Genomic DNA, 17,704 nt, shown 5'->3' with positions numbered 1-17,704 from the left:
TTTTAGTTTTCAATAAATTATCATATAACAGTTAAATAATTATATATCCATATCATGCGATTATTCATTCTGATAAATATTAAAAATAACAGGTATAAAGCTATAAAACTAATCATTATTTAGTCATACGCGAATATAAATCCAACCACAGTCCCTCTATCTATGATAGAGGGACTGTGATCCAACCAATCACACAGCTCCTTTCATAAACTGAATTCAGAAAGACCTCACCAAGAGAGAAAGAACACTCGAAGAACCCGCAATATCGTCACAATGCTGATCAAAGTTAAGGTAAACGCAATTTCGTTCTATTTTTCACAGTCTATGTCGATCGTTAATTAACTCATTGTAAATTTTACCACTTGTGGTGTGTTGTTTAGCGAAATACTCAAAAGTTATACAATTTTCGTCTTTTCTTTATTTCTCAAAATTGCTTTCGATGTCGCCTGATTGGAAATAAATGTCCACCACTCAATCAATGAACCCCTCATTGTTCGACAATGACAGACACTCACGGGGAAGGAGGTAAGTTTGCTTGTTATTTAACATATTACAAAACGGCCACAGTGGTGATGTATCAAAATACCCTGCCGGTATTGTGTCTAGTCACCATGAAATGACATTTGTGACACATGTCTAAACGATTTCTAGACGATCCGGCCCTGGTTTGTTGCGGCCCTGGTAAAAAAAAGACGTTCCGGCCCTGGTTTGGACGTTCCGGCCCCAAAACAGTTTGGTCGATCCGGCCCTGGTGTAAATTATATTCAATACGTGTTCATGTCTAATGTTAATATATTAAGGATGCTGTATAGGTTTTTGGTATTGATTTTCTAAACGGATGTTGGCACAGATCTAGAAGCAGTACCTACACACGAATTGGTGACGTCATAAAATACATGACCTTCAATCGGGGTCGTTTCCTCGGTATATACGAATTGGTATATACAAATTACAATAAAGATACTTAAGACATTACACATAAGGTAAAACAAATCACGTGACAATATAATGATAATAACGGTAATAAATCCTACATGTAGCTTAACAGTTGAACAGAACGCTCATATAGTCAGTCGGGTGACGCCGAGGGTCACGAACTGTGTTGCAAAATGACCGTGTGGTTGAAACTGGATCATGGCGTGACGGGTGAGGAAGACATCATTAAACACTCAAAATCACAATAAAACGGGGAAGTGGTTGCATATTACGGCGTAGCCAACATGGGAAATAAAAAAACGCCCAATACAAACGACATGGGTTCGAATCACACTAGATACACACTCACCAGAACCTAAGCAATCAGAAACCAGCAATCGTTTTGGCTTTTCCGTTCAACTCATCGGAACACTGGAGTAGTTAGAAAAATGAACACCACTTAACGACCAACGTCGTGGCGTGGTACACAAGCGTGCCATCAAAATAAAACAAAATTAGCTTGAAAAGACAGTGGGTTCGAGTCCCGCTCAGAGCTACCGTAAAAACGTAAATCAAATAAACTGAAATCTCTCAAACCGTAAACAAGTAAACAAAGAACGTCGCCAAAAAATAATAAACCTCACAAAACTCCACCATACAAAAATGAATAAATAATAAAATAACTAACGTCTTAAACTGGACGACGCGCAATTTGTTCAACAGTTTCCAGATTGTGACAAGAGATAAACAAGACCCAAGTCAAGGTAAGTTTTGTTAAAGTGTCGATGGCGTCCCCTATATTACGAAAACAATTCAGGCAACAGACGAATATCTTCTGTGGTGTTGTTGAATTTATACTGTGTCTGCGGAATTGTTGATTGAGGGTTCAAAGCCAGCAGTTAACATTTTGTTAGAAAGTTTCACAATTATATCCAATGATACCAGTATATTTATTTCATTATTTTAACAACTTGCAATGGTGGAAGTTGGTCAAACACGAGTTCTTATACCTAAATAAGTATCAAATATTTGTCGACACATTTATTCTCTCAACCTTGTAGAGGTGGAAATTAATTAAACAACAGGTATTTACTCACAAATATAATGGTCAATATTTGTCCATACATTCATTCTGTCAATTTAAGAACTTGTAATTGTTGGAATTAATCAAACGAGAGTTGTTTACACCAAAATAAGTTTCAAATACTTGTCCACACATTTATTCTCTCAATTTAACAACTTGTAATTTGTGGAAGTAAATTAAATGCGACTTTTCTACACCAAAATAAGTCTAAAATATTTGTCCACACATTTAGTCTCTCAATTTAACAACTTGTAATTGTGGGAATTAATCAAACGCGAGTTGTTTACACCAAAATAAGTCTCAAATATTAGTTCATACATTTATTCTCTCAATTTAACAACTTGTAATGGTGTAAAATAATTAAACGAGAGTTGTCTACACCAAAATAAGTCTAAAATATTTGTCCGCACATTTATTCTCTCAATTTAACAACGTGTAATGGTGTAAAATAATTAAACGAGAGCTGTCTACACCAAAATAAGTCTAAAATATTTGTCCGCACATTTATTCTCTCAATTCAACAACTTGTAATGGTGTAAAATAATTAAACGAGAGCTGTCTACACCAAAATAAGTCTAAAATATTTGCCCGCACATTTATTCTCTCAATTTAACAACTTGTAATTGTGGGAATTAATCAAACGAGAGCTGTCTACACCAAAATAAGTCTAAAATATTTGTCCGCACACTTATTCTCTCAATTTAACAACTTGTAATGGTGTAAAATAATTAAACGAGAGCTGTCTACACCAAAATAAGTCTAAAATATTTGTCCATACATTTATTCTCTCAATTTAACAACTTGTAATGGTGTAAAATAATTAAACGAGAGCTGTCTACACCAAAATAAGTCTAAAATATTTGTCCGCACATTTATTCTCTCAATTTAACAACATGTAATTGTGGGAATTAATCAAACGAGAGATGTCTACATAAAAATAAGTCTAAAATATTTGTCCGCACATTTATTCTTTCAATTTAACAACCTGTAATTGTGGGAATTAATCAAACGTGAGTTGTTTACATCAAACTAAGTATTAAATATTTGTTGAGACATTTATTCTCTCAATTTAACAACTTGTAATGGTGTAAAATAATTAAACGAGAGTTGTCTACACCAAAATTAATCTCAAATATTTGTCCACACATTTATTGTCACAATTTAACCACTTGTTAATAGTGGAAATTACTTAAACGCGACTTGTTTAATCAGTTGACATCAATGCAACTTACCCGCAGACAGTGCACAACAGAGTATCATTATTGAGCAATTATAAACAGGAACGTGTCTTGGCATTAGGGTTAGGGTCGGGTCAGGTATGGGCAACGGAATTATTAACAGGAACGTGTCTTGACATTAGGGTTAGGGTCGGGTCAAGTATGGGCAACGCAAATGGCAAACACCCAATTGGCAAGATGTACACTAACGAGTTATGGCATGCATATAGTTTACACAAGTAAAAACACAAAATTGGCAATTTTTTGGACAATTGTAACTCAATAATAGAAATATGTTGTATTTCTATATATATATACACACTATATAGTCTTATCAAATGCAAACACATCCAGTCAATCCATTGTGGTCTTGTGGGTCAGTTCTCTACATAGTGATCAGGAGGACCTGGGTTCAATTCCCTTGCCTGCCCATCTTTTTCTCGCAAACACCATTTGGCAATAAAGCTAAATACGACAACAAATTATTTAATTTGCATGACTACCCACATAGCTCAGTTGATTTGTACTATGTCAGCAATGTGAGCGATCGCTGGTTCGAATCCAGTATGTTTAGTTAGATTTTTGAATGCTAGTGAAGACAGTGCTCCTATGAATAGGACTTAAATCCTAACTCCTGTGTGAAGACACTCGTGGTACAGTGGACAAGACAGTGCGCTGGGAACTCAAAGATCACAAGTTCGAATCACGGATTGGACAATCCTACAAAAGACATGAAAGACGTTAAAAACATAAACAGCGGATTCAAAAACTCAAGTCAGAACAGAACACAAGAATACTACCCCACATGGAAGTCGTCGAAGAACGAACACAGTTGAAGAACGAACACAGTTGACAGCTGTAGGTCACGTGCAACAACAGACACGAGGAGCATGGCTGCTGTCCAAATGGGTCCCTTCTTTTGTATTGACCCCCTAAGGATTGCTAATCCCCCTTTCTAACTCTTCCCCCAAAAATAATATATCGCCCCTTTAAAAATGTATTGACCCACAAATTAATGAATATTCATGAGCACAGAAACTGCTACGTCATGAATAAATTAGCATAATTTAAAAAAAATTTGCATAAAGTGTAGGTACTCCTTCTGGAGCTCTGCCCGGATGTTTCCATATAAAATATTTACTGAACCATACAAAGCTATATATTGATGGAAAGCTTATTTCACACTGAATGTGAAATCTACAAGATAGTGTGTGTATGGACGTGTAAAGTCACGTGATCTCTGTGTAAACACTGAAGCCATTTTCGGTAAAAAAATAATTGAACCAATGAATAAACGAATTTAGTGGAACATTGGCAACAAAACGCTCACCACCATTCTGCGTTGATTGAGATATATATCTACATGATAGTTGGAGAAGAAATAATAATTTAGCTATCTTGAAAAAACAATGCGATCTTGTTCTTTTCGGTATTCAGAAATTAGAACGTAATTTCGAAACAAATAGGAAAATAGAAAAATCCCAGCGCCGCTTGAGAGACAACATATCAAAGAGTGTCTGTGCGAAAAATTAGTATAATTCGTCCACTAGAACTCGAGATCAAAGGCCTGCAGTTGCCGTGAATCGCTGTTTTGTTTAACAGAGAAAACAGCAAAAACAACTTAGCAGCAACGTATCGTCGGCTAACTCAAAATCCGTTTGTCCCTTGGATCAAAACAAACTCATAACGACTAGTCATGGTATCTGTCTGTCATAATCACGCAGATGTGTGGATATGCGTGGTTGCAATTGGTTATAAAGTACGAAATTATGCTTCCGAATCCAATAGGAAACACTGTTTCACGGCGTGACAAAGTCGCGCCAAAATGACGTCATGATTTACATATTCATTATTAAGTTGTGGGAGGAGACACTCCTTTTCTGGAAGACTCATTACCATACATTGCCCTCTATGGAAGGTCATTCTCTTGCTCCGCTGCTGAACCAGTAACCGTGGCTGAACACACCACCAGAGTCAACTACATGTAGTTTTCTTTCCAAGTTTTGTTTTTACAACGCGAGATGTCTCGACGAAGATCTGTATTATCTGATTTGAATGGCAATGGGGGTGAGAGAAGTCACAGCGAGTACTGAACTGAATCGGGAGTTGCGATCGCTTGGGTTTAAAATTGTCTGTCGACCGGGCCATGAATTTTCAGTTTGTTTGCTTTTGCGTTATTATTTTGTAGATTTGTGAAATAACCTGTTCGCCATAAATCGAGTTTTCCGTTTTTTAGTTCCCAAAACTGTTGTGACAAAATTAGTGTGAAGATTCTTCTTCTATCTTCAACGCGTAATGCATAGTACCGGAACAACCGCTAGCGGGGACCACTCCCGGTATCTTACATTCAGTTCACTTTCTATATCTTGTACAACAAATCTAACTTAATTGAATCCGTCAAGTTATTTATTGAGAATGTGAAGATTAAGAAAAATAAAACGGGTAAAACAAGGATGCTCACACACACAGACGCGTACGTTTTCTTTTACAGCTGCTTGTCTCAGGCTTTACGTGTGGCCACGTGTTGAGGGACGGTGGTGTGGCCAAGTGTTTCACTTCCGACTCATTGTGGTCGGAGTCCATGACACGTAATTTGGTCACGAAAACTAAGTCTGCCATGTGCTCAAATTTTCTACATTCTGTTTATACCTCCATGGTCTAGTCGATAAAATCGTGGAAGGTACTAACGTTAGTACCTTTCATGATTAAATTTTAATAATAATCGCTTTACATACTGTCAACGTTCTTCTCCAAATTTCTTTGGATTCGTTTTCTTTCGTCACTGTCATAGTCGACCCCAAGACGGTTTCATAATCGACTGTTTGAAGAGCGAGAAATTCAACGAAATTAATACTTGTATTACTAGTCTGAGCTTGTACTGAATGCAAGAGACTGTTTATATTTGCTATGGGTGGTGACTATTATGCAAATTATCTGTCTATTATGTCTTTGGCTGATTAATTAAAACATAGCTTTCAAAACAATGACATGTGCTTTTGTTTTTAATTAACAAAAATTGATTTTTACACCCTATAAAAACATCCAAATCACTTTTTTTCCTACTGAGTGTTTGCTCTTTGTAGTCAAGCATTGAAAAATACAAAAAAGTAGAATTTTGGGTTTCAAAGCAAAAAAACCTACACAGCATCCTTAAATGCACAACGAATGCTTGACTATCTTGTTTAACAACTATTTTTCGTCTTTTGCAGGGCATTTTCACGATTTCACACAGTGTTTGATGTATGTTCATTTATTCGCCACCAGCACGTGAACGGCAGCGGCAGACATTAGATTACACATCTAATACAATCAGTTTTAGTCAGGGTTCGAATGAACATTCGTGGTTTGTCGCGTAATGAACGTCAATATATTAAATGTGTGACTATCTTATCCACAATTTTTTTTTCCATCTTTTGTAGGACTTATCAGAGTTCATGGAAAGATTGCAGCCAATTTTAACACTTACGTTTTAGCACAATGCAAGGGTCGTACACACCTTCCAGTCGGGCGGTACAACGTCAAAGTACACACAATCATTGTAATGGAAATGAGGAATGTAGCAAACAAGCTCCAGAGACAATGTGTCAAAGTACCCACGAATATTTAAAGTGTAGGGAATCAATTTTCTAATCAACATGATTAGTTTTCTGCAAACGTAATATAGCATTAAATCTGCTGATTTCAATATATTTCGTTTGAAACATTTGCTATACATCATATAGAAAATCACTCCGGCACTAGGTCCCACATTACCAGTACATGCAGTGTAGTGTGGTATCATCAGGCACCACCTGACTCATTGTTGCCTAGTTTGAGTTTTTTTTATAATCAGTGAGAGTGATATAATACGACCATGACATGGGACGTTTTATTTATTATCAGTGGGACTGATATAATGCGACGTACCGTAACATGGGACGTTTTATTTATTATCAGTGGGACTGATATAATGCGACGTACCGTAACATGGGACGATTTATTTATTATCAGTGGGACTGATATAATGCGACGTACTGTAACATGGGACGATTTATTTATTATTACCGCCAACCGACAGGTCATTGTTTGTAATTTAGCGTATAATCACGATTACTTTTAGTACAAAAAGTCGAACATTTAACATGGCGACAAAGTGAGGCATCTTGCTACATTGTTACATTCCGACTTCTGCTGTTAATTTATTCACGCAATTCCCCATGGAAACACATGCAAACGAACCACACAAACGCGGACCATGTGCGGAACTAAAATGTATTGCTCAACAACCAGAAGCACAACGTACAAAGAAACAGTTTATTTGTTTATTTACTGAAAGACCAATAAAACCATTTTGTCTGCCTTCTACATTCTTTTCCTTTGTTGATTAACGTTCTTAATTCATTACGTGACAAACCACAAATGTGTATTCGAACCCTGACTAAAACGGATTGTATTAGATATGTATTCAAGTTATCTGTCTGCGGGCCACACATGTCCACATGCACAGTGACAATCACTTGGGCCATATGGTGCTTAGTACAAAGGCGGCGAGTAAATGAAAAAAACATCTGTTGCATTGTGTAAAATATGGTGTGAAATCGTGAAAATGCCCTGCAAAAGACGAAAAATAGTTGTTAAACAAGATAGTCAAGCATTCGTTATGCATTTAATATACATGTATTAACATTAGATATGAACACGTATCGAATATAATTTATACCAGGGCCGGATCGTCTTTTTTTTTACCAGGGCCGCAACAAACCAGGGCCGGATCGTCCTGATACTGTCTAAACTTGGATCACACCGGAAGTTGTCTCATGAGATAAAAATCAAAAACAGATTGTAAACATTTTAAAGATGAAAAATTGATGAGAGCTTATAATATTTTGAAAACAGCTTTTTTTATACTGCATTTTGAAGAAAACGTTTGATTATGATTGCTCATGAACTGAATACCTTGCTGAGATAGGGACTCAAAGTAATCAATATATCACAAATAATAGTTGAGGGCATATCTGATTATAGGCCCAGGGTGTTTTTACTGGGCGTCGACAACATTTATTAAAATATGTGTGTAAAAAGTGTGTTTCATTGCATAAAAATCATGATTGGTACAGTAGTTTGGTTTGTGCGTTTACATGTATGAGAAAGCTCGCATTAATAGACCATTTTCCGTTCACTGCGAGAATCACGCGTTATGCGTGAAATCGAACGTAAAAACAGGACAAACAAAGGTCATAGCGTCGTAGTGGCGTCAAACATCGCGTGGGATTCGACAAACGTGAAAGTATTTTGGGGGACATTTCCATGCTTAATAATGTGCTGTCCACATTTTATGATAGGCAATTTCGATTAAGTGAGGGTATTCGGAAGCAATATTCCTCTGTCGAAGATCGGCCGGTCGATGTGAGCTACGAAATAAAGAAATTCGAGTTGGAAATCAAATCGTTTGATTTTTACAGCAGACGTTAGACGCGCGTCTTTCATGCATCTCGCGAGATCTCGCAATTGTGCGGAAAATCACCTATTAGTGCATGGGGAACGTACGCTACATGGTTCGCATCCTATATTTACTCAGGATGAACACCAATGTTGCAATACTGAAGTAATCCATATCTCATTGAGTGGTAGCTTTCGAAACACCAATAGCTTGACCATGAAGTCATGAAACCTGGTCATTGGACATCGTTTTACCTTTCCGAATAATCATGTCTATTGAGACTATCATGAATGGGGTGTGAATGAGTAATCTATTCTTTGACTTGACCTGTTGGCGACTGTGATAGATGTTTAAATACTTTCTCCACACTTTGTTTACCTTTAGAGAATCACTAGTTTTTAGGGGGAAAAATTTGAGTGATTTTTCATGGTGGCAAGATGGCTACAATGTTAAACCCAAATACCGGTAAATCTTCTTTTCTGAGGTGGTTCTCAAGTATAAAGCTACTCCTGACTTTTACATGTTGAGGCCCCTGGGCTTATGATCTGGGAAGTATGGTAACAATGTTACCATTTTCAAAGACTCATTCAAAAGACAACACATGTTTTCTTGGGTGTGTTCATATTTTCTATGCTAGAACACCCAAATATAATTCAAATGCATGTTCAAATATCGCGTGTTCATTCACAATGAGTGGTCCTACAGTGTTCTCCCCAGAATCAGAGGCAAGCATGGCGGACTAATTTGCATATTTTTCAGGATTCACTCTCACAAAAACAAACATACTGAATAAGACTCCTATTTATGATTACATTGGTTGCTTGCATGCCTGACATTTTATGCAAAATATTTTCATCACAAGTTGTCTACACATACACACACAGAACTTAAATTGAACATTTATTGTAAATATAAATTATACTAAATGCAGTAAGATAATAGACCACGCCTTGTGGGATTGTTATTGGCTTAATGACGAGAAAATATACAATCATGTTTCCACATTCAGGTTTTTTTATTGGCTTTTAATGTTTTTTTTAATTTTAGTGTTTTAGTTTGTCCTATTTTATTTTATTTGTCTTTGTATTTATTTTTAACTTACTAAACCCACAGATTGTTAAGTTGCGTAATAAATTTAAGTTAACTGGAGTAGATGTCCACTGTTTCAGCCAATCAATTTGGCTGTAGCAAACGGTTTACCACAAATGAAGGGAAATTCTTGTGATTGACATAGAAAAATGCACAGAGGCTATGGGATTTGGAAAGTCTATGTGATGAAATGCAACATGACATGTAATTGTCAGTTTTCACAATAGCATCTCCATGAATCACGTTTGAGGGCGATTGGCAAGCAGAGATGTAGAACAGGTCAGAAAAGACAGCATCAACATTGCGTTGGTCCTAGCCTTAGGCCAGACTAAAAAAAAATCTGTTTCATTTTCAAATCTTTCTTTGTTCTATTTTACAGATAGAAATTGACATAGAACCAACAGATAAGGTATTCACATTTTCATATATATAACTTTTGGATGATGGTTCATAATATTTTTTGGTGTTATGATTTATATACTAAACGTTAAGGCGTGTAGTGCTGCAAGTATGTAAATGTGGCAATATCTGCCCACGCTGGTCGGCGCTGGTCGCTAGTGACCGGCAATCAGAATTTCCGTCTAGGACAAAAAGTTGGCGCCCGACACAATTCTATTTCTTTATGATACTCACAGGATGTCGGCCACTGGACCATCATTCTATTGTCATTGTTGGATTTAACACACAACACAATGCAAAAAATTAACACACAACAAAACTTTAATGAAAGAAGACACTGCTGTTCAAAATCATCGTACGTGTGACATCGGCCTAATGTGTTTTTGTTTTAACCTTCTCTGATTGACATTCTGTTAGCTTAACAAACGAACCAGATCAAAATAAGTCTTACATCAAGATAATGGAAGGGAAGACAACGATAAATAAACAGAAGGAAGGATTACCATCGCAAGTTTAGTTGTGTGTAGGAATTGTCGAGTTGAACAATAACTTGCTCACTTAATCGGCAGCGATGCGGCAAGCTGTTGTTTATTTAATCTGCACTTGCAATCGAGTGTAGTAAACTTCATTGGTGTTTTTGGCTTCATGACTCGTTCATAAAATTAAATTCATAAGCTATATTCAGTCAGCAATACAAGGAATACTTATTTCTCACTATTAATGTGATTTACCAGCATTCCATTGGAAAAGAAAACAAACTGACGACATGCTTTGACAAAATAAATGGCTGCCAGGTCAGAGGTTAATGTTAATGGGAAAAATAAAGTGTATATAGTTTTTCACTTTTATCAACGCAGATTAATTTTACATTGAAATATTTAAAATAAAAGTTAAAATAATTAAAGTAGTTAAACCGTAGCTTGTAGAATGGGAAAAATGACTATTATTTAGCTCATGAATATTAATGAACTCATGAATATTAATTAGAGACTGTCACTCAAATCAGGCTGGGCAGACCCCTGCAGGGAGCCTCATATTTCCCTTTGTGAGTTCATTGGGTACTGGCGATTGTGAGTTCAGTTTCACTTGCATGTACCAGATATTGCCGTATTTACACACTTTACTTAAAAATAACCAAGCGGTAGAGTTAAAGAAAAGACGAATATTTGATGACAATATTCTCTATTACGGCATAATTTCATGTATTCTATGGACACTGCATATGTATTAATTAGTCACTGGGTTTAAATTTTGCTGATCAGTCAAATTTGCTAAATTAAATCTGTGTGAACATGTACCGGTAAAATAAAAATGGTTGTTTCATATGAGTATGCTCAAAATATCAAAATAGTGAAGTAATTGGAAGTACTTATTAATTAAATTTATCAATCCTATGTTTTACAGGTTGAAAGAATAAAAGAAAGAGTAGAAGAGAAAGAAGGAATCCCTCCACCGCAGCAGCGATTAATTTTTAGTGGAAAACAAATGTAAGTCACATTTTCATGGTGGGGGTGTTAGTACTAGTAATTAGGATGTACATAATGCTCTACATGCAGCACCCGCTACATGTATATACCGTACTCGACCGCGTTAGCCCCCATGCCCGGGCAAGCGCCCATCCCCCACTTTTGCGCAATTTTTGACTCCCGTGTGCGAAGCATAAAAAGGGAGTCTTTGCAGTTAGTTTGTCTGTATGTGTGTATGTGTGTGTGTATGTGTGTCCGTCTGTTCCACTGATATCTCAAGAACCATACATCAGTTTTTGATGAAACTTGGTGCATAGATGCTCTGGACCAATGCGCAGATTTGATTAGGTTTTGGTAAAAATCCATGCATATTAATTACCTAATTTGCATGATAATTAGCTGATTTTGGGCTGTTTCATGACTGTTCCACTGATATCTAAAGAACCACTCATTGGATTTTGATGAAACTTGGCACACATATGCTCCAAACTAATGTGCAGATTTGATTAGTTTTGGGTAAAAATCTGTGCAATATTAATTACCTAATTTGCATAATGATTAATCAATTTTTGGCTTTTCCACTGATATCTCAAGTACTAATCATCACATTTCAATAAAACTTGGTACATAGATGTCATAGGACACTGCACAAACCTGAAAGTTTTTAGGGTAATATCAGTAGATATTAATTACCTAATTAGCATAATTAATTAATTTTCAGCTTTTGATATTTCAAGTAGTAATTGTCACATTTCAATGAAACTTGGTACATAGATGTCATAGGACACTGCACAGACCTGATAGTTTTTAGGGTAATATGAGTACATATTAATTACCTAATTTGCATAATTAATTTTCAGCTTTTGATATTTCAAGTACTAATCATCACATTTCAATGACACTTGGTACATAGATGTCATAGGACACTGCACAGACCTGATAGTTTTTAGGGTAATACGAGTACATATTAATTACCTAATTAGCATAATTAATTATATTTCAGCTTTTGATATTTCAAGTAGTAATCATCACATTTCAATGAAATTTGGTACATAGATGTCATAGGACACTGCACAGACCTGATAGTTTTTAAGGTAATATGAGTACATATTAATTACCTAATTTGCATAATTAATTAATTTTCAGCTTTTGATATTTCAAGTAGTAATCATCACATTTCAATGACACTTGGTACATAGATGTCATAGGACACTGCACAGACCTGATAGTTTTTAAGGTAATACGAGTACATATTAATTACCTAATTTGCATAATTAATTAATTTTCAGCTTCTGATATTTCAAGTAGTAATCATCACATTTCAATGAAATTTGGTACATAGACATCATAGGACACTGCACAGACCTGATAGTTTTAGGCTAATACCAGTAAATATTAATTAGCTAATTTGCATAATTAATTAATTTTCAGCTTTTGATATTTCAAGTAGTAATCATCACATTTCAATGACACTTGGTACATAGATGTCATAGGACACTGCACAAACCTGATAGTTTTTAGGGTAATATGAGTACATATTAATTATCTAATTTGCATAATTAATTAATTTTCAGCTTTTGATATATCAAGTAGTAATCATCATATTTCAATGAGACTTGCTACATAGATCTTCTAGGATTATGCAGAGACCTAATTAGTTTTAATTGGATATTAATTACCTAATTTGCATAATGTTCCACTGATATATAAAGAACCACAAATTGGATTTTAATGAAACTTTTAAAGAGAACTATGCAGAAACCCAATTAGTTTTTGGTAAATATTTATGCTTATTAATCTCCTAATTAACATAATTAACACTGATATCTCAATTACTGATCATCACATTTGAATAAAATTTGGTACATAAATGCTCTAGGACAATAGACAGGCCTGATTAATTTTGGGTTAAAATTTGTTCATATTAATTCTCTAATTAGCATAATAACTCATAATTTTTTTGTTCTGTTCTGTTCATATTAGTTACCTGATGTACATAATTAGTTTTCAGCTTTTCTATCAATATCTCATGTACAAGTAATTTTGAATTAATTTTTAATGTGTCTTCAATACTCTCAGCACACGGGAGTTCTTTCTAAGCTTTCTTTGATTATATTTGGGGTGTCATTCGGCAAAGCGCCCACCCCTTCAAAATGCAACTAATTTAAAACTTGGTTTTGCGTAACAAATCTTGGTAATCGTTTTTGTATGATACAGCGTGGACATCGATCGCTGTGAATATGTTGTGAATGCGTAGAACACGGTAACCGTGCGTAAACTACGCTTCGACAATGACCTGTTAATACAAGTAAAATGCGATAAATATTTCATGCCATATTCAGTTTACCTCTCAAAAATGGCTAGTTACTAGTTTTTTGGAAAAACCATGTCGTTTATTCGCTGAAATCAATTCCAACAGATCGTACTTCGACATCGATTATTCACTCCCGCATTGCGTTACCGGAAAGTCTTCGGGAATTTCCGAAGAATTGCGTCAGTACAACACAGCATTCTGATGAGTTAATAACCAACTTTGACCCATTAGGTCAAACGACGCTGCTGTAGGTCAAATCTGCAATTGCATCATGGCGGAAAGTGATTTTCATCAAGAGTTTGCGTACGATCCAACAACTTCGTTAGTGGAAATAATATGACAATTTTGACTTCGACTGTGTTCTACAGACTCAAATGTTTTTAATTCCGTAAATTATGGTGGTACGTAATTAATATTGTAATAAAACGTGCATATTTTTTGTGATCATTTCTGTTTCTTCATTGTGAAAATCAATGACGATGCAAATTAATTAAGTAATTTGATTTTCCCTCAAAGACGTAATCTGTCACTTGATGAATCAAAATTTTCATTTGCACTCTTTTTCGAGGGGGGTGCTCGGGTAAGCGCCCACCCCTACAAAATCGTGATTTTCTGAGTTGAGGCCCCTGGGCGCTAACGCGGTCGAGTACGGTATCATTCTGAATTTTAACCGACTAGTACACCATAGTCTACAAAAATAAACCAGTTTACGAACAAGCACATCAGAACTCAAATAACTAACAAGCTAAAATTAAATTGTTTATGTATTTATATTTATTAGTCCCCGTTCGGACGAAGTCCGAAAACGGGGACTTATAATTCGGTCTCTGTATGTGTGTCCGTGCGTCCGTCCAGAGTCATATCTCAGAATCCCTTGGACCGATTCCGTTCATTCTTTGCATGTGCCTAGTACTTTATGTGGGACATATGCACATGCAGTGGTTTAGCGATTCAATTCAAAATGGCCGACTGGCAGCCATCTTGTTTTTTGAAAATTTTGTTTTTTTATGCGATATCTTTGACGTGCTCTGTCAGTTTTCATTCAAATTTGGCACATACATGTACTTTATACATGTTAGGATGCATGTCCATGACAATTTGTTTCAAAATCTGGTCAAGAATGGCCAATTGACAGCCATCCGACTTTTTGGCCTTACGACTATATTTGCACAATTTATGTATTTTCATTCATATTTGGCACATACATCATACATATCAGTGTGTTTCATAATCAGATCAAAGATGGCCGAATAACGGCTGTTTTTATTTTTGGCCATATTACTACTACACGGAATACGTGTTTTGATGTAAATAAACAATCTGTTGTATACGCCACTTGGAACTCAAGTTTCAAGGACACGCTCGCGACAACCCCTCCGCTTTAATATGACGAGCACAAAGAGAACTTTCAAAAATTTAACGGGGACTGTGTCATTTTCAATGACTTGTCTATAAGTGTAACAATACACATTTATCAAAATAATTGACATCTAGATTGAAAAAATATGTTGAAAAATTACTTCAGATCAAATCATTATTTATGTCACAGTCGCGCCTTGTTGCTGACTGTTTACTTGAGATTATATATTCTGCATTCATATTGACTTGCCATAATATATGCAGCATGGATAGTTCTGAAAACAAAGCTCACATTCACCACACAATGTTACCAAATTCTCATCAGAATAATCTCTTGACATATTTCTGCTTTTCAGGAATGACGATAAAACAGCAGCTGATTACAAAGTTCAAGGTGGTTCTGTTCTTCATTTAGTCTTGGCACTCCGAGGTGGTCATCATCTAGTCAACTGACCGGTCGAACATTAATTATGACTGACACTGATCAATTTCACATACCTAAATAGAAGTAAATTCAGCATACCATAATACAACAGTCAACAGCTCACCTTGCAGAATAGTTTAGTTTTCAACCTATCTTCTTGTGTCAGCACTTAGAGTAGATTCCCATGTACCGTTAGATAATGCTTTTGCATCTAGTAGTATTTATATATATGACACTATTATGTAGTCGACTTTTTTTTTGTTTTATTTTACTGGCTGAGATGAAAAAAAAAACTAACTACTTGATGTTATGTTTAAAAAAATAAAAGAAATACAGATTTTGATAAAATAAAGGATACTAGGTGGATTTTTTGCTTACTGTGAAATCTCGCGTAATGCGTGAAAGACGTCGACTGAAAAAACAAATGATTTGATTTTGTACTTAAATTTCTTTTTTCATACTTCAGTGTTGAAATGCTGAACGTTCAGGGGGGGGGGGTATCGCATTCAATTGAGATGCCCATACTTCTTCAAACTGACTGTGTATGTGTATAGCACGTTATTCAGCTGGAAGGTGTTTTTATGTACGATTTCACATATAACGTAGAATATTGCAATGAATGGAAGGAAATGATGCATCACTGACTCTCATTTCTCTGTGTGTAAGTGAGTGTACTGTAAACTTACCTGCTACAAATGTTTTTAACTTTGTCCTTTTATGGGATTAAATTACATGAAGCTCTGATTATCTGTGTCTATAAAGAACTGGGAATTGTCACGGCTTAAACCAGTTTTTCTGGTATCCAAGCACTGTCTTGAGATTTCCAAGAGGAATTTGAAAATGATGCATGTGTGTAGGACACAAATACAAATCAAGCTGTTGAAAATAACTGGGAATAAAAAATGCAGAAATTGTTGCAAAATTATCAATGAAAGGTGAGCTAGTTTTCAGAAAGAATGTTGAATGGATTGAACCAAAGACAATACATGTATTTTCTGTTTTTGATTAAGCCTGAATAGTAATGAATAGTATATTTAAGAAACCTTACTTGGCTCGCTGTAAGCTTGTAACAAACCTGCCTCCTCCTCTCCCCCCCACCACTGAATTGTGGTGATGTATATTAGTATGAAACTACCGGTATGCATCTCTGTAGTTAATATTCAATGAAACCTTGGGTCTTAAATTTTGTAATGATCTCCAGAAACAAGAGTGTGTTTTTTTTTTTAATTCCTGTATGATGCACGAAATGATAGTTTTTGCAATGTGACTATGCGTCTGTTCACTGACATCTCGAGAACTGATCATTGATGCACGAGGATAATGTAGACCTGATTTAAATCTGAGCATATTAATTAGCTTTTTAAAGCTTTCAGTGAAACGTGGTACATAGCTGTTCTAGTTTGAAATCTGAGCATATTAACAGCACGTTTGCTTTAAACTTCGAATATTAATTTCCTAATTTGCATGTAAGCCAATTCTCGGCAAAAGAAAGATGTTTGGACCCAATGGTATACATGAAATGAGGAGTTTCAAAAAGTAAGCACATTCTGCATCACTTGTGGAACCATGGTTTATTCTGGTTTCTATGTAAAACCCAAGTTAAGTAACATTGATATCATCTGAGTGTGACATCAGTGTTAACCATAAGCTGTTATATCTGCCAACACAAATTTGGAAAGTTGAGGCTCTCTTGCAAAGTACTACATATGTACTATGGGCCCATGCATAGTGAATGAGTTTGGATATGTGCACTCCAGTGGGATATTGCTGTAAAGGTGTTGAAAATTGATGAAATTAAAATTATCTCGTCAAAAAGTAGAAAGCTGGCTCTTAGAATCAAATTTAAGGCACAGATCTTAGCCATAGACCATATCTGAATTTCAAGTTGTGTATGATAAGGGTGAGAATCGGTCAAAGCTATCCCTCAATGCACCAAAATTTGGAATTGCGACATGATCTATGGTATATTACCCTCTTAGTTTTATTTTGTGGGCGTCAGATGGCCATAGTGTGTCATG

General features: G+C 35.7%; 1 protein-coding gene across 1 annotated transcript; it reads left to right on the top strand.

The window, feature by feature from the left end:
• The first annotated feature begins 168 nt into the window (after positions 1-168).
• On the top strand, positions 169-16,038 carry LOC102809727 (ubiquitin-like protein NEDD8). Its single transcript, XM_085500223.1, has 5 exons — positions 169-291; positions 508-525; positions 10,104-10,133; positions 11,528-11,610; positions 15,619-16,038. The coding sequence occupies exons 1-5, from the start codon at positions 274-276 to the stop codon at positions 15,713-15,715; spliced, it is 246 nt and encodes an 81-aa protein (XP_085356349.1). The 5' UTR covers positions 169-273; the 3' UTR covers positions 15,716-16,038.
• The last annotated feature ends 1,666 nt before the right edge of the window (positions 16,039-17,704 follow it).

The sequence above is a fragment of the Saccoglossus kowalevskii genome, chromosome 6 (assembly GCF_978046115.1).
Source record: "Saccoglossus kowalevskii chromosome 6, keSacKowa6.1, whole genome shotgun sequence".
NCBI lineage: Eukaryota > Metazoa > Hemichordata > Enteropneusta > Harrimaniidae > Saccoglossus > Saccoglossus kowalevskii.
Note: the sequence above shows the minus strand (reverse complement) of the source record. Positions and strands in the feature narration are given on the sequence as shown.